Here is a 24,943-nt window from a genome sequence, read left to right as displayed (position 1 = left end):
ATCCTTTCTTCTGCTGTTTAAGATCCCCTGACCACAATAACTGCTTACTACTTTAAATCCCTGTTCCCTGACCATATCATGGCTGGCACAGTGGCACAGTGATTAGCACTGCTGCCACACAGTGCCAGGGACCCAGATTTGACTCCTGGCTTGGGTCACTGTCTTTGTGGAGTTTGCACGTTCTCCCTGTGTCTGCATGGGTTTCCTCCAGGTGCTCCGGTTTCCTCCCACAGTCTGAAAGACGTGCTGGTTAGGTGCATTGGCCATGCTGAATTCTACTTCAGTGTACCCAAACAGGAGTCGGAGTGTGGTGACTAGGGGATTTTCACAGTAACTTCATTGCAGTGTTAATGTAAACCTACTTGTATCACTAATAAATAAACAAAAATGTTTAAAAATCTGCTCTTTTTAAGTTTGATAAAAAGGCTGAATATAGATCGTCTCTCAAGCTCAACATTCAAACTCCTGGACTTACCAAGATCATGGTCTGATTTTACAGGATGCCATGATCCTCATCTCCCCTTATGCAAGCTAAAATGTTGGAGTGGGCAATCTACCAGGAGAAGATGGCTGCCCTGCAGCCAATTAACATGTGATTGGTCTAAAATAGATGGAAGGTGAAACTTCTGCCTCTCAGGGACAGAAAGTGCTGCCTCAAAGAACTGCTGATCAATTAGAGGCCGGCAGCACTCCAATACCAACAGCGTCACCAGGAGTGATGGCCACTGCCGGCACTGCATGTGGGACTTGAGGAGCACTGGATGGGGTCTTGGTAAGTGTTTGGGGGTTTCACTAGGTCTATGCTGATGTAAAATTCAGCCCCATATTTCTACATTGGCAGCACTGGATTGTACTTTAAGACTCAACTTCAGCCTCTTCAAGGCCACTTTTGTGTGTAGCTGACTCAAGCTGTGGTTATGGTTAGCTCTTGTCACAGGCGGCACAGTGGTTAGCACTGCTCCCTCACAGCACCAGGGACCCAGTCAATTCCGGCCTCGGGTCACTGTCTGTGTGGAGTTTGCACATTCTCCCCGTGTCTGCGTTGGCTTCCTCCGGGTGCTCCGATTTACCCCAAAGATGTGCGGGTTAGGTTGATTGGCCATGCTAAATTGACCCTTTTAGTGTCAGGGGGATTAGCAGAGTAAATGCGGGGATAGGGCCTGGGTTAAATTGTTGTCGATGCAGTCCTGATGGGCCGAATGGCCTCCTTCTGCACTGTATGGATTCTACATTGCAGCTGATGCTCCATTCAGTTGGACCATAGCAAACCGCTAGCCTCTCATAGAAAGGTACATTCAGAGAAGCATCTTTGACTATAAGTTATTCAGGCAGTAGTCTGCACGTAATGTACCTTTTTAAATCATTCATGGGACATGAGCGTCACTGGTTGGCCAGCATTTATTGTCCATCCCTCGTTGCCCTTGTTCAGAGGTCAGTTGAGAGTCCACCAGATTGCTGTGACTCTGGAGTCACATGTTGGCCAGACCCGGAAGGACGGCAGGTTTCCTTCCCTAAAGGACATTGGTGAACCAGATGGGTTTTTCCAACAATCAGTGTTTTCATGGTCATCAGTAGATACTTAAATTCCAGATAGTTTTTACTGAATTCAAATTCCACCATCTGCTGTGGCGGGATTCGTACCCGGGTACCCAAAACACTACCCGAGTTTCTGCATTAATAGTCTAGCGATATTACCACTAGGCCATTGCCTCCTGCAGAAAGAAAAGATGTGGATCCTGTCAGGGAATTTCCCCAAGCAGATTGTCAGAAATCATTGGCCGAACACCTTGAGGAGATGGCCAGGACTGAGCAAGTCGACCAGAGGGAAAGCTCCCCACAAGCAGCCTAACAAAGCTGCCCACAAGAGCGCTCCAGCCACAGGCAGAGTGAAGAAGCCTCACCGCGACCGGCCCAGCACTGTGGCTCTGCAGGAGATACTCTACTATCAGAAATCCACCAAGCTGCTGATCCACAAGCTGCCCTTCCAGCTCCTGGTGCGGGAGATCGCTTAGGACTTCAAGACCGACCTGCGCTTCCAGAGTTCAGCCATCATGGCCCTGCAAGAGGTCAGCGAGGCGTACCTGGTGGGGCTTTTTGAGGACACCAACCTGTGTGCCATTCATGCCCAAAAACATCCAGCTGGCCCACCAGATCCACGGCGAGCACGCCAAAACTGACCAGGACCAATTTCAAACTTTAAAAGCCATAAAAAAAACACCTTAACGCTAGAATTTTCAAACAAGTACCCAGGTGGAGGGCCCTCTCTGTTAGATCTTTGTTTCAGTGAGGCATCTGTGATGGGAAAGAGATGCCATCTATCAGTCCATCTGGAATGTGCAATTGGAAAGAGTGTCCAAAGATAAATGCAGTGTCTTTTATCAAGATTCTTTTATCAAGTTTCATTCTGAATGATTGTATAACTCGGAAATCTGTGCTCTGCAGGCATCGCAGAGGATGTACATAGAAACGAATATCAGTTGCTGCCGGAAGACAGTGGAAAACTAGAGAACGACACTCTCTGTTCTTTCTGAAGCTTGCTGCACCTGCAGTGCAAGGATATTGTGGTATTCTCCCTGCAACACAGCAGAGTAAGGGTCACCTGGCCTGGGTGACCAAGCAGAACTCAGAGTCTCTTCGGCAGAGACATGCTAGAACTAGCTGCAGACATTGCTGCAGCTCTGGTGGGTCCTTGTAAATGAACCGTTTGTTGTTAATGAGTGGAGTCTATGAAAGCGTATCATTACAAACTGCCCATGACCCTGTCTTGCAGACTGGCACTTTCCAAGATCCAGGACTATGTGTTGAGGGACATAGATTAGAAATAAAGTACCAAAAGTACCAAAAAACAATTATGGAACTCTCAGGCTCCAGCATACCTGGAGTTGCCTAGCTTTTAATAGGTGGACTACTTGGGGCTCCGATCCTCTCGGCTTTACAAAGCAGAGGTTTAACTCAACCCTTTTGGACATTGTGGGGCCACTGCTGCAAAGGCTCAATGGGAAAAGGCTGCAGCTCCAGGGCCTCCCTACACCATCTGCAGTCAATTCAAATGCCTGAGGCCATATTTATCAGAAAATGTTTAAACACAATGCAAATGTAGATCAAATCTGCATTATGAATGCAATGAGACACCCTAGAGTGCCAAATACTCCATTTAATCAAATTGATCCACACTTGCATTGTATTCTAATATGCCCTTATTTGTTTTATCAAATTTTGGGGGGAATTTCTTTTGGGTAAGTGACAGGGGCATAGGGTTTTCAGTTAACTTTGACCTAAATCAACTATTATCACTTGAGTAATACCAAAGCTTAGAACACTTTATACTGACCTGTCAAATGATGGGAGCACTTTAAATCTGACCAGCCTGCTGGTCAGAACATCAAACCTGGCTGAGTCAAAGGGTGCACTTTGAAACTTGGCTTCAACAAATTAAGGAGGGACACAAGAGTCATTGTGAGGTAAGAAAAAAAGCTTATAGTATTTTAAAACTAGTAAAACCAGATATGATGTAACATGGAGAAAAACAAATCAGGGGAAGGAATGAATATGGGGGAAGGATGTAGCAAGATGGAGCAAAATTTCAGGAAAGGCTTTTGTTTTAGTCATTATCATGACAATGTTATTCCTGACGGGTTTTTTTAGACTTACTGACCTTTGGGGATTTTCCAGTATCACAGCGTGCTGGCTGAAACGTTAAGTGTCCAAACCCAATGATTCAGAATTTGCTGAGATGTCAGAGGACTAAATCGTAACCTTTGGATGATTGGCAGATAAGGGAAATCCCAGGCTTGTTTGGGTTTTGTGCGTTTTCACTTATGTTGTAGCAAACAAAGCTATTTCAACATTAAAACACCATAAATGTCAGGGATTGCTGCATTAATGTCAAATTACAAGCGGAGTCCATAATACAGTCCATAATCCTGAACAAAAACAATTGAACTATTTTGATTCCAGTTCATCCATATTTTCACATTCTTTACCTGCGCTGTGTTTATTTTATAAAGTGGAGATGCCGGCATTGGACTGGGGTGAACACAGTAAGAAGTCTCACAACACCAGGTTAAAGTCCAACAGGTTTATTTGGTAGCAAATACCATAATCTTTCGGAGCACTGCTCCTTCCTCAGATGGAGTGGAAATGTGCTCTCAAACAGTGCACAGACACAGAAATCAAGTTACAGAATACTAATTAGAATGCGAATCTCTACAACCAGCCAGGTCTTAAAGGTACAGACAATGTGGGTGGAGGGAGCATTAAACACAGGTTAAAGAGATGTGTATTGTCTCCAGACAGAACAGCTAGTGAGATTCTGCAAGACCAGGGGGAACCATCTCGCTAGCAGTTCTGTCTGGAGACAATACACATCTCTTTAACCTGTGTTGAATGCTCCCTCCACCCACATTGTCTGTACCTTTAAGACCTGGCTGGTTGTAGAGATTCGCATTCTAATTAGTATTCTGTAACTTGATTTCTGTGTCTGTGCACTGTTTGAGAGCACATTTCCACTCCATCTGAGGAAGGAGCAGTGCTCCGAAAGATTATGGTATTTGCTACCAAATAAACCTGTTGGACTTTAACCTGGTGTGAGACTTCTTACTTTATTTTATAAAACCATATTTTCACTCCTTTCCTATTTAAACTAACCTTGATGTATTTCCACACGTACTCTAATGTTCTTTTACGAATTTTGTCTGGACAGTTCATAAATTTTGGGGAGAAAGGTTTACTTTAGCTGAACTAGGATAAGCGCCGGAGACACAAGGTTTCTAAATTGATTAAAACCTTTGATCCAAATCAAACAAACGTGCTTGTGCTCAAATGTTCAATTGCTTAGGACATTTCAACACTTGCTCAGTGTTGGGAGCACTTTCGAGATCTGACTTCGTACAAGGAGGTTAAAGTTTTGCCCAGCTGCTCGAGGAACAAAGCGGACCTTTTGAACCTTGCTTCAACAAATTTTGGGCAACACTGGAGCCATGGTGGGGTTAAAAAGATACGCTTTTTGTATAATCTATGCGGAAACTGGAGGAGTAAAAAAAACAGGGAAAGCAAGGAATAACAATCACTTTTATATTTAAAACAAATGTAACAATTATAAAGTAAAAACAGAAAGTGTAGTAAACACTCAGTGAGGCAGGCAGAACCTGTGGGAGAAATCGGGAGAGTTTCGGTTTTGGGTTAATGATAGATGCGCCTTTGTTCAGCTTTTAAGCAAGTGCAGAGGGAGGGATAGTGGACGCTGTGGATGAGGAAATAACTTGAAGAGTCCGTCTGTGATAGTGTGGTAAGGCAGGAGTGATTAAAGAGTAAAAAAGGGGTGATGATGCAAGGCAAACGGGACTGATAATGAGACAGTAACGAAACAAAAGACGGATCCAGAGGAGGTGTGAAGGGTTACAATGGAAGAGCAGAGGGGAAGGAAAGCAAGCGAAACCCGGCTTAAATCGCAAGTTACCGTGGCCTCCGAGTGTGGTGGAAGAAAGGTGGCTAGATTCCTAGCTGGGATACTAACCACCACATCAGCTGTGTATCAATAGGGCATTCCCGCCCCAAGTGTTAGCACACATTCTTCCAATCCCAGCGGCACTGATGCAGCCAAATCCCCATTGATAGCAGGAGGGGAGAGGGGGAGATGTGTTTGCTGGCATGTTCATGCTATGCATTTTATGGATACCTTCTGCTCGCTTCTTTCTGGCTGCAAGGGGGCGGGGAGGGGCATGTTGGAGATGGAAACAACTTCAAAAAGCGGGTTTTTAGTAGCTTAAAAACTGCACAAAACATGGAAGAGATTTCATTTTTTCACATCACTCCAATAGCGTATTTCTGCAATGCCCCAAAATACTTCACATACAATGTGTTACTTGCTGCTATTTGAAGAAAGGTGGAAACAATTTAACATGATATTCTCAGCTCTCCCGTTCAAATGTTTGGCTCTCAATGAATTGAAGCCATTCTCCAGTTAAACAGTCCAACTTTTATTTAAATAACAATGAACTGCTTGATTGGAATTAGGGTGTAGTTGCACACTGCAAATGTTGTATTAATAGCTTGACTGCGGTCCCTGGCGAGCACCAGATTCTTAATACGCCAGGACAGTCAAAAATCAAAAGGATTGCATCCTATTAGTAACATGGAAGGATTGAAAATCAACGGAGGTAACTAAAAACCTGTAAACAGTGGGTGTCTCTTCCATGTACCATTGTTAGTGAGCACAATTGAGAAAGTTGAGACCAGCCAGGAAACCAATGCAATAAAAGTATTTGGTACTGCATTTTCTAAAAGGTATTGAAAATATTTGTGGCCATTTCCACCTTTCTGTGAATGAGTTGGGGGAATGTACAGAAAAGACTCTCGTGTATCTTTCGGAAGTTGCATTTCTTCTCATTTTTGATCAGTCTCCTCTTTCAGTACTGTAACATCTTGTACTGCTTCTTTCTCTTTGCTTTAATGCTCTTCAAGTGAAAATTTCCCACTAAGAGGGTGTGTTCTGATCGGCAATATGTTACGATTTTGTTTAGCAGCAATGGTGGGAATAGAGGAGGGTTGGGGGTGGAATAAGGTGTTCGTCCTGCATTTTCTCCATTATTACATCACATCCCAGAGGGGATTCGCCGATTAATTTACACTTTTGGGGGACACCGCTTTCAATATTGGACGAACAAAGTCTGAACGGGATATCCAGCAGGGTAGAGATAACCAATGCATTAGCTGTGGCACAGTGGTAACGCCCTCACCCCAGAGTTAGAAAGTCAAGTTTCACTCCCCAGACTGGAGCATGTACCTAGGCTGAAACTCAAACGCAGTGCTGAGGAGGTGCTGCACTGTCCTGGATGCAATGTTGAATCTGTCTGCCCTCTTAGGTGAAGGTTGTTCAGCCCTTATCCCTCAACCAGATCGTAGAATTAGAATCCTCACAATACAGGAGGCAATTTGGCCCATCAAGCCTGCACCGACAACAGTCCCACCCAGGGCCCATCCCCATAACCCCACATATTTATCTTGCTAATCCCCTTGACACTAACGGGCAATTTAGCATGGCCAACCAACCCAACCCACACAGCTTTGGAGTATAACAATTACTCTAGTCATTTATTAGCGTGTGGGACCTTGTTGTGAACATTTGGCTGCTGTGATCCCCTTATATTACTAAGGTCCAGAAGTATAGGTGGCATGGCGGCACAGTGGTTAGCACTGCTGCCTCACAGCGCCAGGGACCTGGGTTCAATTCCCGGCTTGGGTCACTGTCTGTGCGGGAGTATTCATGTTCTCCCCAAGTCTGCATGGGTTTCCTCCAGATGCTCTGGTTTCCTCCCACAGTCCAAAGAATGTGCAGGGGCATTGCTATGCTAAATTCTCCTTCAGTGTACCTGTATAGGCGACAGAGTGTGGCGACTAGGGGATTTTCACAGTAACTTCATTGCAGTGTTAATGTAAGCCTACTTGTGATCAATAAATAAACTTTACAGGACCTCATTTGTTGGAAAGCCCTTTTGGATGTCCTGAGTTTCTGAAAGGTGTTCTTATAAATGCATGTTCTTCCTTTTGCAGGTCCAATCTTTGTCTCTGGATATGGGAGACAAACAACATTGAAGACTTTGGACCAGAAGACCAGTTTTTCACTTTAAAATGCAAGAACATGCATTTCTTTTTCTGTCACTGCTGGATTCTTGGCTATGGTAATCTGACCAGCTAATCTGTCATAGGTTGCTAGATAAAGGGCATAGGTTTCCAAACTAGGGTTTACTAAAAAGTTGACCCCCCAGGATATTCCAGAAGGTTCCAAAGTTCTACATTTCCTCAATTTGCTCACTTTCCAGAATATTATTCTGCACAATAGTTGATCAGAATGTTGCTCTTTTTGCTGGGTTTTCCTTTGCAATTCCAAAGTAAGAACAGAGAGTTGCATACAACCCTCCCGGCTTGGCCTGGAGTCTGCAGGAATTGAGGATCACTCACCAGGACACTGCTGTGGTAAGCCTGGAGAAAAGTCATAGGGGCATTAATAAAAATTGATTTCATTTGAACGTATCTCTTTACCAGATATAAAGCAATTGAAAATGGCAAGATAAGGATCGTTTCACTGACAGTCAAGTATCATCCAATTGGGGTGCATCGGGAAGATTGGAAATGGGAGGAATAGGCCATTTACCCCAACGAGCTTGCTTTCACATTCAGACAGATCATGATTGATCATCTATCTCTTATGGCATTTTCCCCACTGTCCCTATATCCGTTGATAGCATTAGTTTCCAGAAATCCAATGATTTCTGCTTGTAACATGCTCAATGATATGTCACAAGGATTGGCCAATGAATGGCTGGAGCCAAGTCATGTGATGAAACCTCCTGGGATACATTTCATTGCAGTTGGCAACCCCATTGCTTACTCTGGTTGATTAGATTCCTGGAGGTGTCATCATGGGACCTTCCGTCTCCAACTTCACCCATGACCCCACACTCTTTTAATTGGATCCAACATCCACTGCCAATTGGATGGCACAGTGGCTGCCTCACAGCACCAGGGACCTGGGTTCGATTCCCGGCTTGGGTCACTGTCTGTGTGGAGTTTGCACATTCTCCCCGTGTCTGCGTGGGTGTCCTCCGGGTGCTCTGGTTTCCTCCCACAATCCAAAGATGTGTGGGTTAGGTGGATTGGCCATGCTAAATTGCCCCTTAGTGTCAGGGGGATTAGCTAGGGTAAATACATAGGGTTGTGGGAATGGGGCCTGGGTGGGATTGTGGTCGGTGCAGACTCGATGGGCCGAATGGCCTCCTTCTGCTCTGTGGGATTCTATGATTCTGTGACCAAAAGAGAAAATGCTGGAAAATCTCAGCAGGTCTGGCAGCATGTTTAAGGAGAGAAAAGAGCTGACGTTTTGAGTCCAGATGGCTCTTTGTCAAAACTATGATTCTATGAATTGGAAAGCAAGTAGGCATTACAAACAAAGTTTGCCCAGAAAATGACTCTCTCTGCAATACAAATTCAAGCAAGTGACATCCCAACTCCAACACCAGAAAGCTCATGCACTCTTATTTCATCCCAGACATTTTATCCTGGCCTGGATCGAGCATGAAGCGAAAAGGTGAAGGCCGCCTGGCCGATTATCCCATCCACCAAGCGTAAAGATGAAGGACCACTTGCAGCAATTGTCTCCTCAATGGGCTTAATTGTCCGCCAAATTGTCGCCAGATGCACTTCTTACTCCCGTGCACGCCCACCGATTGTGACGTTGCATGTGAGTGCAGACACCTGGACGTGCCACTCAACATTCATTGGGACTTGGTCATCGACCTGAAATGTTAACTGTCCTGGTGGAACCACAGATGCTGCCTGAGCTGCAGTGTTTCCCGTATTTACTGTTTCTATTTCAGATTTCCAGCAGTATTTCGCTTTTGTGTGATGAGTCTGCAACTTGTTATCCAACATTGGATTCACACTTCCTGTGCTTTGGGAAACTGTGGCTGACGAGACAATTGAGTAGAAGAAAACTTTCAGTATTCAGTCATTTAACAATAATAATTTATATTGGGCCTCTAACTTGGTAAAACTTCAACAAAAAAATTTAACACTGAGCCGTGTGAGATAGTAAGGCCTGATACAGTGCTGTGATTTCTACATAAGAAGCCTCTCAAATGTGTCGAAAGCCGGCATCATTTCTACATAATCCAGGCAAGAGCTAATCAAGGACCTGCAATAGAAGCAATAATGAAAAATCTTTAAAGCAAAAATATGAAGCAGAGTTAGCAACGGCAGTGTGTAATAATTGTCCATTTAGTATTGGATTGCTCTGTTACAGAATTGTTGGATTTAGATTCTCCGATCTCCTCTGCGGCCACCCCCTGCAAGAATTTGGCGATCATCCAAAACTCCATTCACTGCAACAGCATCAGAGAAGCCCAGCCGTGGACAAGGTCAGAGGATTTTGCTGCAAATGTCACCTTTTCGAAGCGTCACTTAAAGAAATAAAAATGTGATAGACTGGTTTTACCAACAAGTAAATTTAGGTGAACTCTTTTTGTTCTTACTTCAGCAGCAGTGTAAACCTTAATACCGTTGGCCCAAAACAGTCCCCAGTTTGTCTTCATGCTGAATTCTACAATATTTGACCATAGTAACACAGTGCCTAAAACATCTTGCAATTTATCGCCTTGCTAGTTTTATCTAAGTTTGTCAAATGAGAATGCCTTGAGAACGTTTGGGTCTTTTATCCTTTTATTTGTGAACATATCAAAACAGTACAAAACAGAGTTCCATGTAAAAAATAAAGTTAGTTACAACATCAAAACATTAATTTTCTTAGTTCAAAAGCACTATTACTTTTTCCCATTAAATAACTACATTACGTGCAATAAATAAATACAATTCTTCGATCAAATAATCTACATTCCAACCAGGCTTCTTTGCCTGCCGTCTGCCCCTTGTATGTTGCAGCCCTAAGACATTCATGAATATAACCTTAGGCTGGATACCTTATTTTTTTTAATTGATCATGTTCCCCCCGTCAGCACACAGACAGGACTTTGAGGATTGTGTGCAATCTTCCTCAGTAATAAATTTTGGTCACTTAAAAGAGGCATTTGTTTTACCTTTAAAGATTGGCAAGACACTCAATAGTGCAGTATTGAAACTAGGTATGTGCAATGAACCAGTTTAGAGAACAAACATAACCAATTTGGTCATTTTCCTCAATATGTTGCCAATCCCTCTTTTGAGGCATAATACTTGGTATCAAGTATTTCATTATATAATATCAAGTAGTAAAAATGTATATTTTTCTAAAAATCTCATAGTTACCCTGAATTGAGCATTTTACTCCCCGCACCTCCCCCCACCCATACTAGAATTTTGCAGTCAGGAGTGGGATGAGTGGAATAAGCTTTACATTCTGAAGTGAAGGAGAGACACTCCCCCACACCACCTACCACCACTGTCTGACTGTGTGATGCAAGCTGGCAACATGGGACAAACAAAATGCAAGAACTTCCCCTTTTAATAGTGTGATTCACAACCTCTGGACATCCCAAAGTGCTTTCCGACCAATTAAGTACCTTTTGAAGTGCAGTCATTGTTGCAATGTAGGAACCACCCAGCGAGAGCTCACACACACCAATGAAATCTTGACCACATCACTTGCTTTTCAGTGATGTTGGTCAAGGGATAAAGACAGCCCAGCACACCACGAAAATCGAGAACATAAAAAAGGCCACTCAGCCCATCAAGCTTTACTCTATCCAGAGTCCATGTCTGATTACCCTATTAAGTTTCCTTCCCACACCAACTGTTGATCTTGTATCTTGGGGCAAATATCATTTTCCAGCTCCCAACCCTCCCTCCTGGGAATGTAATAAGCTGCGTTAATTAAATATCTTGAGCACTCAGTTCTACATCAGTTATAGATTCAGTTCCTTCTTTCACTGTGCCAATTAATTCCTATTAGGACCCTTATCTTTTATAGTAATTAAAAATGCAATTCAGCAGCCAGTTCCTCCAATGGAACACTCACCTTCTCCCTCCATACAAACACACACACAGTTACATACACATAGGCACACACACGCAGATACACACACACACACACACAGACACACACACATAGAGACATTTACACACACACACACACACACACACACCTCAACCTCCTTACACCACATCACCCATTGAGGTCTAAATTCAGCTTAAGTCCATTTCAAAATTGCCTCCCAAAGGCAGTGTACAGTTCATACTCATTTTGCCCCTCCAATCATTGCCTGATACATTTCCCAGGTGATAGCATTAGAGGGTAAAACTTATCCCAATCTTTTTCTTCTTTGCAGCTGTTTTGAATAATCTCTTGGCAGGATTTTACATCCTGATGGACTTGAAGCAAAACAATCCCCAGATAGGAAATGTCCCGTTGTGTCCCGTTTTTGGGTAAGTTGAGCAACATCTGAATGGTGGTATTGAGGCGCAGCACAGTTACCAAGGAGGAGGACTTGTTTGCTTTCAGAAGGGTCCAGGTATCTTCAGTGTTAGGATCTTCTTTCTTCTGAATTTCCAATTGTGGATGTTCACCCCAGCTTATTTGCGCGTAAATCATGTACAGGCCATCACATGGAACGACAATGGCGTTATTCTTCACCCAGGGACTATTCGTTGAAGTCAATGTAACCTTTTCTGCTGAGACTGTGAGAGGAGAAAAGTGAGAGAACGTCAGGAGGTCCTCCAAAATAAAACCCAAAATGGAAAACAGTTCCATTCCCTCCCCAAATTGAGTCAACCATAAAATATTTCAGGAGTCAAACCAAGTTGCGCATTTTGACCATAAGATATAGGAGCAGAATTAGGCCATTAGGCCCATCGAGTCTGCTCTACCATTCGATCATGGCTGATAAGTTTCTCAACCCTATTTTCCTGCCTTTTGCCTGTAACCTTTGATCCCCTTATCAACCAAAGACCTATCTATCTCTGTCTTCAATACACTCCATGACCTGGCCTCCACAGCCTTCTGTGGCAATGAATTCCATAGATTCACCACCTTCTGGCTGAAGACATTCCTCCTCATCTCGGTTTTAAAGGGTCATCCCTTTACTCTGAGGTTCTGCCCTCAGATTCTAGTCTCTCCTACTAAAGGAAACATCGTCCTCACATAATATAATATATAATATCCCTCATACTCTCCTTATCAGCATTCTGAATACATGCAGTGTGCTTTATTTTCTGTGAAGAAATGCTAAGGATCTCCAATGAGCTTCAATAAAGTAATGTGCCTTTAATTGTCACACACTGAGCAAAATACATCCCGCAAATTCTACAAAGACTTTGTTCTCTGCACACCAGACTGACAGATTAAAAATATTTAGCATTTGATGTTGTACATTCTCTCTCTTTTTATAAACAGAAAAAAGAACTGTTTCAGATTGAAAATATTGTTTTATTGTTTTGGATTTGCAAAATTATATTGGATAGTTGTGAACATTTATTTACCTTCTGCTTCAGCATGGATGACAAACATGAACATCCCCTAAAGAAACAAATAATAGAAGTTAGTATCAGTTGCATGTTGGTATTTATAATGTCAGAAATCGTAGATGCTGTTCTTTCATCATCCTGAGACGTTACAGAAAGACTCTAACAAGAATACGGAGGCTGATTCTCCCAACAAAATTCTAAGTGTCGAATTTGCGTAAAAACTGGAGTAAATCACTTTGTTTTTTTCACCGGCAGTTTCAAAGTGAATCTCCCACACTCTGTGCACTGCAGAGAGCACTAGCGTAAAGCCCATTGAAAATCAGTGAGCGGGGCCTATCCCCACAGGAGAGGCCGGCAACATAGCACTGAGCAGGCCACTGCACATGTGCCGACCTGTCCGCGCCGAGATCGATGCATGCGCAGTAGCCCACACAGCCAGCCTCCCGATCACTGGTCCCGCAATCCCTGATCATGGCTTTGCAACCCAGCCCATGGTCCAGTCACTGACCCCTGGATATGTCCGGGCCAGCTTTGGCCCCCATTAGGCCCTGCCCCAATTAGGCCCCACCTGTTTGGCACTGCCCAAGACTGATGGGCAGTGCCAACATGCCCCCTGGGCATTGGCACCTTGCCCCTTGGCCAGGGGGCCCAGGCTGGCACTGCCAAGGTGGCAATGCCCAGAGGGCACCCCCAGTGTCCGGCCCTCTGGGGGGCCTCGATGGCCCCCCTTCACTCCAGCAGGGTCAGGCCACCAGATCTCCGCAAGTAGGGTGCTATAGTAAAACCCTGCTGGAGTGAACCACTCCTGGCAAGGGTGGGGAGGAGGCAGAGGCTAGCGGACCTAGACACTTCAGTCCCGAGCCCACTAATGATATTTAAAATAGATTGAATTGTGTATTTGCATAAATTATACAGCTCTACACCAGAAATTGGCGTGGAGCTGACGGCGCCAGAAATCCAGCTGCCGGAGATATGCGGGGGCCGTGGCACCCAACGAGGAGCCTCCACTTGAGTCCCCCGGACCGCTACACCACAAAAGCAGTGCCCCCATGGTCTGGTCTCAGATGCCAGGCTTTTGGGTGGGAACATATTTGTCATTCAAGATGCAGTCCAGAAACTGGAACATATAATCCAGGGTGTGGGGCACAGTCGGAAATGCAATCTTTCAAATGAGACATTAAACATAGGCCTAGACAAGCAGATGGAAAAAATTTCATGCTGCCAGTGGAAGAGGAGCTGAGAAATATCTGGAAGTCCCCCTCCAAGCCACTCAGCATCCTGACTCAGAAATACACTGCCGTTCCTGCACTCTCGCGAAGTCAAAATACTGGAAGTCCCTCATTAACAGCACTGTGGCTGTACCTACACCTAGTGGGTTCAAGAAGATAGCTCACCACCACCACCTTAAGGGCAATTAGGGATTGGCATTAAGTGCTGGTCTCGCCAGCGATGCCCACATCCCATAAATGAATTTATAAAAATGTGTTCAATTTTCAGGACAATATTCAATTCTCAATAAAACACCAGCAGGAACAGCTTATCATTTGTCGCATTGTAGGTTGTGGACTTCACTGTCTGAAGATTAACAGCTGCAGTGATCACAATTCAAAGTAATGCCCTGGTTATGAAGCACTTGGGGACATCTTGATATGGCAAAGGTGCTAAATAAATGCAAGAATACCCTGTCTGGCAACAGCATTTTCTAGACTCCAACATTCTCACCCAGTCTGATTAAGCTATTGGCCCTCGTGAGGATTTCGATTTATAGACACCAGGACACTCAGGTACCTCAGCCAAGTGAGTGAGTGTTGGCAAGCTATTCCTCATTGCTCCAATGCAATCTTGACCACACATATACTTTAGAGGTATCTGGATACTGATCAGCAGTCAGAGTCCTGTCCAATTTCCTGCACACCACCCCTCCCAGCTTCCGTTTATCATCCTAGATGTTGAAGCCAGTTTTAGATTTTTCTGTGGTCCCAGGCTGATCCCAGATGAGGTTAGCTCAATATGCAATGGTCAGGGAATCAAACAACATTTATATCGCACTCTGAACGTAGCAAAACATCCAAAGGCATTTCACAAGAGTTTCAGAAAGTAATATTCAACACTGAGCCACATGTGGAGATATTTCCACATGTTCTTAATTCCAATCACTATTTTGAGGAAGATTGTGTTTGAAGCGAGCCTGTACCTTAAAACTGGCTCATTTCCAAGATGGCCAAGGAAAGTCACAGACTCTCCCAGTCATAGAGGGCCAAGTGGCCTCTTTCTGCAGCCATTTTTTTCTATGGTTCCTTGCAGTCTGGTTCATTTTTCTTGCAAGGATTTCCTAATCCTTCCCCAGTTGGGTACAGCTGTGCTTAATTCCCAACTTTAAACATGCATTGAATTGCAACACAAATTCAACACGGACACGAATAAACAAAAAAAAAACCTGCTCAAAGAGGCTGGTTCGAAAGAAGAAGAAAAGCAGCAGACCAGCCCCGGCAGCTCAAGCCACAACATAAGCACGGAGGCAGACAGGGACGTGCAAAGAATAGCAGTATTGTCAATGACTTCTGGGGCTGGAAAAAGTCGCAAAAGGAGAGATGGGTGAAGATACAGAGGGATCTGAACAGAAGATGGAACTCTCTGACCTTTACTGCAACTTGGCTGCAGCATAAACTGATACTTTTCCACACAGTACCTGAGCCCATGCATCTTTGATGCTGTGACTCACCACTTCGGAACTAATCTTAGCAACGTGCCAGCTTGACTTTACTTTAGGCTCTTAATGACTGCAGTTCCAGCTACGCTGATGTGACTTGATAAATATACAAGTGGATATAAGCATTTAAATAAATGCTTGAACCAGCGGTAGAACTCTCAGTCCTGAGTCAGTTGTGGGTGTTGAATCCCACAGGCTTGAGTGCACGATCTAAGCTAATACACTCCAGGGCAGTACTGAAGGAGAACTGCACAATTGGAGGTGCTGCCAATGATGTTAAACCGAAGCCACTTCTGATCTCGCACATGGACATGGTGATCCCTTGGCAAAACACTGAAGGAAAGCAGCAGAGCACTCAGTGGTGCAGTAAATAACCTCAACCAACACTACTCATCAGTGGATCATCTAGTCAGGATCACGTTGTTCTTTGTGGGATCTTCTTGTGCATTATTTCTAAAGCACTTTATTTGGCTGTAAAGTCCTCTGGGAGCTCATGGTTGTGTGAATTCAAGTTCTTTTCTTTAAAAGAAAATCCTGCCCACACATTGGGTGGGATATTCCGGCCGCGCTCACTCCAAAATGGGAAAATCCCCGTCTGAGGTCAACGGACATTTGCATGGTCCATCCCACCGCCCCCCCCCCCCACCCGTTCTGATTCCCATGGTGGGTGGGATGGGAAAATTCCCCCCATTATCTCCATCCTCTCTGACCTACACTGGCTCCATTAGCAGCTCCTTATGAAAATCAGTGTTGTTCAAATCCCCCAGTGGCCTCGCCTCATCCTCTGTCACATGGCCAGGCCAGGAATAGAGCTGGATACAAATCCACCTAATTTCTTTCATAGAATACTGTGGAAGCTGGAAATCTGAAATAAAAACAGAAATTGCTGGGGGAGGCGGAGTATAAATACTCAGTAGGTCTGGCAGCATCTGTGGAGAGAGAAACAGAGTTATCGCTTCCGAGTCCCTGTGAACTGAAGAAGCCATGATGTGGAGATGCCGGCGTTGGACTGGGGTATTTGCTACCAAATGGTATTTGCTACCAAATAAACCTGTTGGACTTTAACCTGGTGTTGTGAGACTGCTTACTGAACTGAAGAAGCCACAGGGACTCCAAACGGTGTCTCTATAGATCCTTTTTTTATATAAACCATTTCCGCCTGAGTCCCATTGTTTGATCCATGACAAATGGGAACTCAGCCCCATTCGCACATCGAACTGAGCGAATGATCTCACGACGCCAATCTGACCAAAATCTTTCTAATGTCAGATCCACAGCTGGGTCTATCCGGTATCCCACTTTTTTTAAAAAGTTGCTCACAGAGCCAGTGGATAATGTCCCAGACCTGCCGAGATTTTCCAACATTTCAGATTCTAGCAGTAGTTCGCTTTTAAAACCTCAGTATAATGTTTACCGCTAAAGTATTTGCGGATAAGTACACAAAAAAGAGACCATAAGACCACAACTTATGGTCTCTCTTTTTGTGTACCTATTTAATATTTCCATCCGCAAATACTTTAGCGGCAAACATTATGCAGAGGTTGTAAAAGCAAACTACTGCTGGAATCTGAAACAGAACATTTTGGAAAATCTCAGCAGGTCTGGGACTTTATGGAAGAGAAAAAAATGACAGATTTATTGATGATCCCTGGTGACATAGCCATTCGGTCTCTAACTGATCACGCTGCCTTAGAAGCCTTTGTACATTTTTTTACAGAAGTGTCGCAGGCCGCTCCAAATGCTTCCGTTGCTTTGTTAGCTGCTTCATATCTATCACCGCTGTAGCTGGCCTGTTCCAGAGCAGTAGTCATGATGTGGAGATCAGACCCCAGAGTTTACCCCAGAGCAGTAGCACAGTGTGAGACTAAACTGCAATCTGTCGCAATCTGTTTCCTCTTGGACAGCGGGAGACTAATTTTTTTTAAAATCTTTCCCACGATCCAATAAAAAAGATATTCATCGCTCCATCACCATGAGTAAAAAACTGGCCACTAACTTCATTGCTAGGAGTGAGAGCTTGTTCAAGAGTGCACATGAAACCGTGCCCTCTGGCTACATCGCGACATAATCAAAAAATGTGCCCTGAATCACGCGGGGACCCAAATCTATGCAAACTATGCAATACTGTGTCTGGTTGGTCAACGAGACATCTAGCACAACTTCCCCCCAGTGGTTCAGACGCTGCGGTTGGATAGTAATCTATTAATTAATCCCAGTTATGACATGGCTCCTGTTCTTAAAACGTCGCGGCAGTCAGCTCAAGTTAATTCCAATTGGTATAAAGCCAGTAGCGGATCATCGCTATAATTTGGGATTCTCCGGGCTGCTCGCTGCAAACAGGCTTTCGCAAGCACAATGTAAAAATATGGCCAGTGGTTAGACACGCCAAGTCTTCAGGCGCTTTTGCTGGGGGTGGATGTCTGTCTGAAAATTTGTGAACCTTGCCTTTTTGAAATAAAAAAAATTGTGAACCTTGCCTTCTTCTCACTCGAGCCCCACTTGAACCTCCCTCCCGATTTCTCAAAAGGGGGCAATCAAAATGTCCTTGGACAGAGGATCACTACTATATATTTTTAAATCTTCCCCAAGTTCCAATAAAAAAGGTATCCGTCGCTCCATCATCATGACTAAACAAAAACTGGCCACTAACTTCATTGCTAGGAGTGAGAGTTTGTTAAAGAGGCTTCCAACCTCCCTCTGTTTGATCTTCAAACGGCGCAACATCTACCGACCAGAGTCTGGTCACCCTTGCAACTGAGTGCCTGCCATCCCGTCAGTTTATCCTGAGCTGCGGCGCAGCCCCTGTATCCTATGTGTGTATGTGTTTTGAGGCACACCAAATATTTCATCTCCAAACTTCCAGGTTACCCTCAAAATCCGCCAAGTCCGCTTAAAAAAACAATTTCTGCGAATGTTTTGGACCTGACACGGACTGCACCGTGAATGCTGTAAGACTGATGTAGAGAGTAATGGGTGGGTTAACAAAAATACATTGTTTGCATACAATTTAAGACACGTTCGTTTATAAATACAAGAGGGTGGAAATATTAAACGGCAAATAGGTAAGAGAGAAAATATTGACCGAGGATCCCTGGTGACATAGCCACTCGATATCTAACTAATCACACTGCCTCAGAAGCGAAATGTTTATAAACACAAGAGAGAGGAACGATGCACTGGAAGGCACGGTATGAAACACACGTATAATAAAAGCTTTGACAAAGGGTCATCTGGACTTGAAACGCCAGTTCTTTTCTCTCCATACAGATGCTGCCATACCTGCTGAGATTTCCAGCTTTTTCTCTTTTGGTGTAAGTGTCCCTATAACCGGACAATGCCTCGTTTTATGAAGAAGCGGCCACTTACCATGTTGTGTCCTGTCGATGGGGACTGGAAGAGTTTGTAGACCACAAGCGCCGCGGTGGCGAGGCAGATAATGGTAAGTAAAGTGTTGAAAATCTCAAATGGAAAACGCCTTCTCTGACGCCGGATGGCGACCCCTCGGACCGCATCCTCTCTCATGTTTATGATCTCGTCCATCTGGGCTCCAGTTGTCAGGAGGGGAGGGATGGGGGGGTGGGGGGAGGAGGGGGGGTAGTAGAGAAGGGGAAATGAAATTGAGAGCTAACAGCCTTGCAGAAAGGAACTTTTAGTGTGTTGGAAACGCGACTTGAGTTTTATTAGCTAAGTCGGGGGAAGTTCTGTGACGATTCTAAAATTCCCAGGTGCTGCTTAAAGTCGAGTGTGGAGGCAGACTGTGGGATTTGATTTCAGTTTTTTTTCTCTCTCAAGTTATCTTGTTAAGTTTGTGACCCGAAAACTTTCATTCTAAGCAAGGTGTAGGTCACTGAGTCAAATTGAGACGCCGTTGAGGTTTTAGAGTTTTGTTCCAAAAGCCAAAATCGAGATAAATCCGAGGCATAAATTGGTGATCAAACTTCCCCCTAAACCGTGGACAGAAAGATGGGAAGAGGCTGAATAAATAGTTGGCTTAAAAACAGAAAATGATTTAGAAAAAAGTGTACCATAAATATGTTGTTCAATTTTATTGTTAATATTTGTGTCTAAGTCACAGTCCAAAGATGTGCGGATTAGGTGGATTGGCCATGCTGAATTGTCCCTTAAGTTTCTGAAGGTGTGTAGATTAGGTGGATTAACCATACTAAATGCACAGGGTTACAGGGGTGGGAGTGGGGAGGGAGAAGTGGTTGGGAGGGCATGGGTGGGATGCTCTTTCAGAGAGTGTGCAGACCTGATGGCTGAATGGCCTCCTTCTGCACTGTAGCGATTCTATAACAGAACATGGGGTTTGTCACCAAACACCTGATGTGAACACTCCATTGACATTTAAAACCAATTGCAAAGGGGTATAACACATTCAAAAGTGTCTTCTACCAAATCTGCAAAGCCAACAGTTGCCCAGGGAGTGAATAATCCTTGCAGTTTGTACAGGGAAAAAGTTTCTTCCCAATATGTACGGTGGTTTCCCAGACTTGAGAAATGGTAATCTGTTACCATGTAATGTGATGATGAGATATTTTGGCATTTGTCCACTTTGTCCCTGATTGGGACGGGAAGCAAACTCAGTGTGAAATTACGGTGGGACAGTGGTTAGCACTGCTGCCTCACAGCGCCAGGGACCCGGGTTCGATTCCCGGCTTGGGTCACTGTGTGGAGTCTGCACGTTCTCCCCGTGTCTGCGTGGGTTTCCTCCGGGTGCTTCTGTTTCTTCCCACAGTCCAAAGATGTGCTGGTTAGGTGCAGTGACCCGAACAGGCACCGGAGTGTGGTGACTAGGGGATTTTCACAGTAACTTCATTGCAGTGTTAATGTAAGCCTTACTGTGGCTAATAAATAAACTTTAACTTTAATTATAGGTGAGATTTAGAGGCCATGGTTTACTGCTTTGTTATCTAGTCCGGCAAGGTTCTACATAGGGTTGCACAATCAAATGGACCAAGTGTTTAACAGCTTCAATGTCTGCACTACAGTTGGCATGGTAACAGCATGGTGCCAGGTTACCATGTAGAAAACAAAGCTTTGTAAGCTGAAACCTCTTTCAGTTGAGTAAATCAAAATAGCAAATCTCTGAAAATTTCAGCACTGACCTTAATTGTTTTCAAGCTAGTCCGATAGATCAGTAGATACTCCCAGTTGTCTAGCATATTATTGTGGATGGTTAACTCACGGTGGACCCCATTCATGTTCAGTACTTAAAAATTAATGTCCAGTAATTCAAACTAAGCACTTGTAAAATAAATGACAAAGTGGGAACTTGGTGTTTAAACAGTTCAATTTATCTTGGTTACACTGATTTGTGGTAACACTTTTACTAGCAATACTACTATTGCTTATCCTGAAGGGTAGCAAAAGGGTGAATTTGCAGTTAAAAACATGAGATAGTTACTGACAGTTTTCACAGAATTACACAGTGCAGAAGAGGTCCTTTCACACATTGGGTATGTGCCAACACATGAGAAACACCTGACCTACCTACCTAATCTCATTTACCAGCACTTTGACTCTAGCCTTGAACGTTATGTCATGCCAAGTGCTCAACCAGGTACTTTTTAAAGGATGTGAGGCAACCCGCCTCCACCACCTCCCAGGCAGCGCATTCCAGACCACCATCATTCTCTGGATAAAAAAGTTTTTCCTCACATCCCCCCGGAATCTCCTGCTCCTCACCTTCAGTCTTTTAGATGTTAATTTATGCAGTGCCAATACTTACTGTCAGGCCCACCACTGGTGTTGCCTGCGATGCTCGCATTCCATTAATGAGTATTTAAAAATTACACTAATCTTATACATTTACTGTGTTGGTGCTGTCCTTATTTTGAACACTGGATGAATTTAGGAGGAAGTGATAAATTATTTTAAAAAATATGTATAACATGAGGCAGATTATTACTCACTTCTGATTCGAACTTTATTTCATGGTGAATGTGTTTTTTACAATCCCATATTTAGAACAATTATATCACCTACTAAGCTCTAGTTATTTGGATATATTTTTTGTATTTAAAAAGCTAAACACATTCCTCATTTCTCTCACATCCTGTTTATTGACAAACTGTTTATCTCCTGATGTGTGAGTCAATGCATTTGCTCTGCATCATGTATTTGCAAAAAAAACTCATGTTTCCGTGCACTTAGATAATCTACAGTTGCAATGGGATTCCTTGAGCATTCTTTAAAATTAGCAAATGCAAGTGAGAAAAACTGAAAAAGTGGATCTGACCCAAGAGTAATTGAAATGAAAGAAAGCTAATTGAAGAAATTGCACAGGTTGGGGTTTTGAGGTGGAGGGGGGGAATGATGATAAAAAAGATTATAAGAAAAAGTAGCAGGAGTCAGCCATTTATAGCCCCTCGAGCCTGTGCCAACATCCATAAGACCATAGCTGTTCTGATTGTGGCCTTAATTCCACTTTCCTGCCTGCTCCCTATAATGCTTGTCTCCTTTTGTAGATTAAACATTTGTCTAACTGAGCCTCGAGTATATTCAATGACCTAGTCTCTAAATGGCTCTGTGAAGAGAATGCCAAAGTCTAACAACCCTCAGAAAGAGACAAAGTTCCTCCTCACCTCCATCTTAAAAAGGAGGCTGCTTATGTTCAAACCAAGCCCCTGAGGTTTAATTCCCCAGAAGGACAAACATCCTCCCAGCATCCACCCTATCAACTCCCCTTCAGAATCTCGTATGTTTTCAATAAGATCACCTCTCAGTCTTTCAAATTCCAATGAGTATCAGCCTAACCTGCTCAACCTTTCCTCAGAAGACAACCCCTTCATGCCAGTAATCAGTTGGATGAACCCTTTCTAAACAGCTTCCACTTGAAAGGAGAGCAAAATTTTACACAGTGTTCCAGACGTGGTCTCACTCAGGCCCTGTCCAGCTATAGCAACACTTTCCTACTCTTAGACTCTATTCCCCTTGCAACAACAGTCAATTTGTCTCCTCAATCATTTGCTATATCCACAAACACATGAATTAGGATCAGGAGTAGGTCATATGGCCCCTCAAACCTGTACTTATATGCTTGCTCTTTATAATTCATGTGCCATGTGTTGCATATGGTGTCATGTATGTTCAGGTCACATCTATCAACAATACATATCAACATGGGTGGCACAGTGGTTAGCACTGCTGTCTCACAGGGACCCAGGTTCGATTCCTAGCTTGGGTCACTGTCTCTTTGGAGTCTGCATGTTCTCCCTGTGTCTGCATGGATTTCCTCCGGGAGCTCCAGTTTCCTCCCACAGTCCGAAAGACGTGCTGGTTAGGTGCATTGGCCATGCTAAACTCTCCCTCAGTGTACCCAAACAGGCACCGGAGTGTGGCAACTAGGGGATTTTCACAGTAACTTCATTGCACTGTTAATGTAAGCCTACTTGTGACACTAATAAACTTTAAACTTGACAAAAATTACTGACTTGAAATCACTTCTGAGTCAATAATAAGAACTCTACCTGGAGATTTTAACTTGGTTTTTATGCACTTTTGTATCTGGTTATGTATTATATGTATTTGATCTAAGGTTAATTTCCAGTTGGGAAATGTACAATTGCAATTGCCACATTCTTGACATTTCTGTGTTGGATCCCGATAACATGTGGATGCAGTGAACTGTGGTTGAGATGAAAATGTATCTTGCAATGTCTTTTCTGAGATTCTGGTTCATGAAAGCCCATGGCACCACATAATAGGTATCGCGGGCTTCTATACTTTGCTTATTTAAACTGGGACCGATCAATGTGGTCAATGCAGCACAACGCTGTGAAGGATGATAAATACATACACGGACACTAGCCATATAATGCAACATGTTAATGATTTCATTACACAGTGTGAAAGAAAGGCTATCATTTGGAAAAATCTCTCGCAGACATTCCGTTCAACATAATGGGCGGGATTTATGGTTTCACGCGAGCGAGACTGAAAATTGTCACACCAGGTCAACTGACATTTCCATTGTCCGCCCCTTGCCCGTTCCGATTCTGTGGTGGTCAGGGCGGCAGAATTCCGGGGAATACTCATTCTCATATATAACTCCCAAATTAGAGAAGGAATATGGAGATAATTCAAGCAATAATACAAGCAATAGGAGACATGGTGGCACAGTGGTTAGCACAGTAACTTCACAGTAACCTCATTGCAGTGTAAATATAAGCCTACTTGTGACACTAATAAATAAACTTTAAACTTTAAAGCAATATTTGATTCATTTTCTGTGAATAAATGCATTGAGACAAGCCAATGTATATTTTGGCAATAGTACGAATTTCCTTCAAAAGAGTCTGGAGTTGTAGTTCCTTCCGGATAAGATTGAATCAAGCTGGAGAGTGGAGTGTATGCAATCATATGGCTTACAGACAATCAGTTCTTAAGTTTACAAATGGGATTGGGTGCTTCACAAATGTGATTTGTTGGCGCCCTCTATTGATGCAATCTTGAGAAGCAAGTGTGAACCCTGGCATACGCATCTGCTCCCCACTGTATTACTTATCACTGTTATTCCCCAATTCCAGCACTTAACTTGAATTGATTTCAATTAGATCATGTTCCCAAATACAAAAGCAATCTGCTGCGGGCGCGGGAAATAAAAATGGAAAGTGCTGGAAATACTCAGTAGGATAGGCAGTTTCTGTGGAAGGAGAGATAGATAATCTTTCAGGCTGAAACCGTTCATTGGAACTGGGAAAAGTTAGAAATGTGACACGCTTTGAGCAAGTGAAGGGCAGAGAGTGGGACGAAGAATGAATGGAAGATCTGTAACAGAGTGGAAGGCACAAGAAATTAAATGACAAGAGGTTCTACCAGGAAATCGTGATAATGGGAAAAATCAAGGAAATTTAGTAATTTGGAATGTTTCCTGCTGGTTATGTTTTTAAAAACTATTTAAAACTGGAAGCTGTTTAATGGCAGGGACAGTTTTGCTGGGTTAATGGAAGTAGTGCTTTTGTTACTTTGATGAACCTAGCAACACAATAAGCAGATGTTTACCTAAGGCAAATTGGTAAAAATGGAGAATAAAACATCAAGGGTTTTGGTAAGATGTCAGAGGTTCAAAGTAGGAGATGAAGTGTGAAATTCGTAATTACATTCTAACAGGTGGATTTACAAAATGAAGGTAATTAAGCCTGACTTCTGAGAAGGTTAGTTCAGATGGGCAACACAGTAGTTAGCACTGCTGCCTCACAGCAGTGCTAACCTGGTGTTGTGAGACTTCTTATTGTGTTTACCCCAGTCAACGCCGGCATCTCCACATCATGCCTCACA

General features: G+C 43.6%; 1 protein-coding gene across 1 annotated transcript; it reads right to left on the bottom strand.

Annotated features, from left to right (window-relative positions):
• Positions 1 to 10,201: 10,201 nt before the first annotated feature.
• On the bottom strand, positions 10,202 to 19,201 carry LOC144497737 (uncharacterized). Its single transcript, XM_078219176.1, has 3 exons — positions 19,028 to 19,201; positions 12,967 to 13,003; positions 10,202 to 12,165 (listed from the first exon to the last, which is right to left on the bottom strand). The coding sequence occupies exons 1-3, from the start codon at positions 19,199 to 19,201 to the stop codon at positions 11,744 to 11,746; spliced, it is 633 nt and encodes a 210-aa protein (XP_078075302.1). The 3' UTR covers positions 10,202 to 11,743.
• Between the last annotated feature and the right edge of the window lie 5,742 nt (positions 19,202 to 24,943).

This window comes from Mustelus asterias, chromosome 8 (assembly GCF_964213995.1).
Source record: "Mustelus asterias chromosome 8, sMusAst1.hap1.1, whole genome shotgun sequence".
Taxonomy (NCBI): Eukaryota; Metazoa; Chordata; class Chondrichthyes; order Carcharhiniformes; family Triakidae; genus Mustelus; species Mustelus asterias.
The sequence above is the reverse complement of the archived record's forward strand: the minus strand, read 5'-3'. Positions and strand labels throughout refer to the sequence as shown.

Coding starts and splice junctions, on each gene's coding strand:
- LOC144497737 (XM_078219176.1), bottom strand. CDS start 19,201: ATGGACGAGATCATAAACATGAGAGAGGATGCGGTCCGAGGGGTCGCC. Junction 13,004..19,027: donor CATCGACAGGACACAACATG/GTAAGTGGCCGC, acceptor TTGTTTCTTTAG/GGGATGTTCATGTTTGTCAT. Junction 12,166..12,966: donor CATCCATGCTGAAGCAGAAG/GTAAATAAATGT, acceptor CTCCTCTCACAG/TCTCAGCAGAAAAGGTTACA.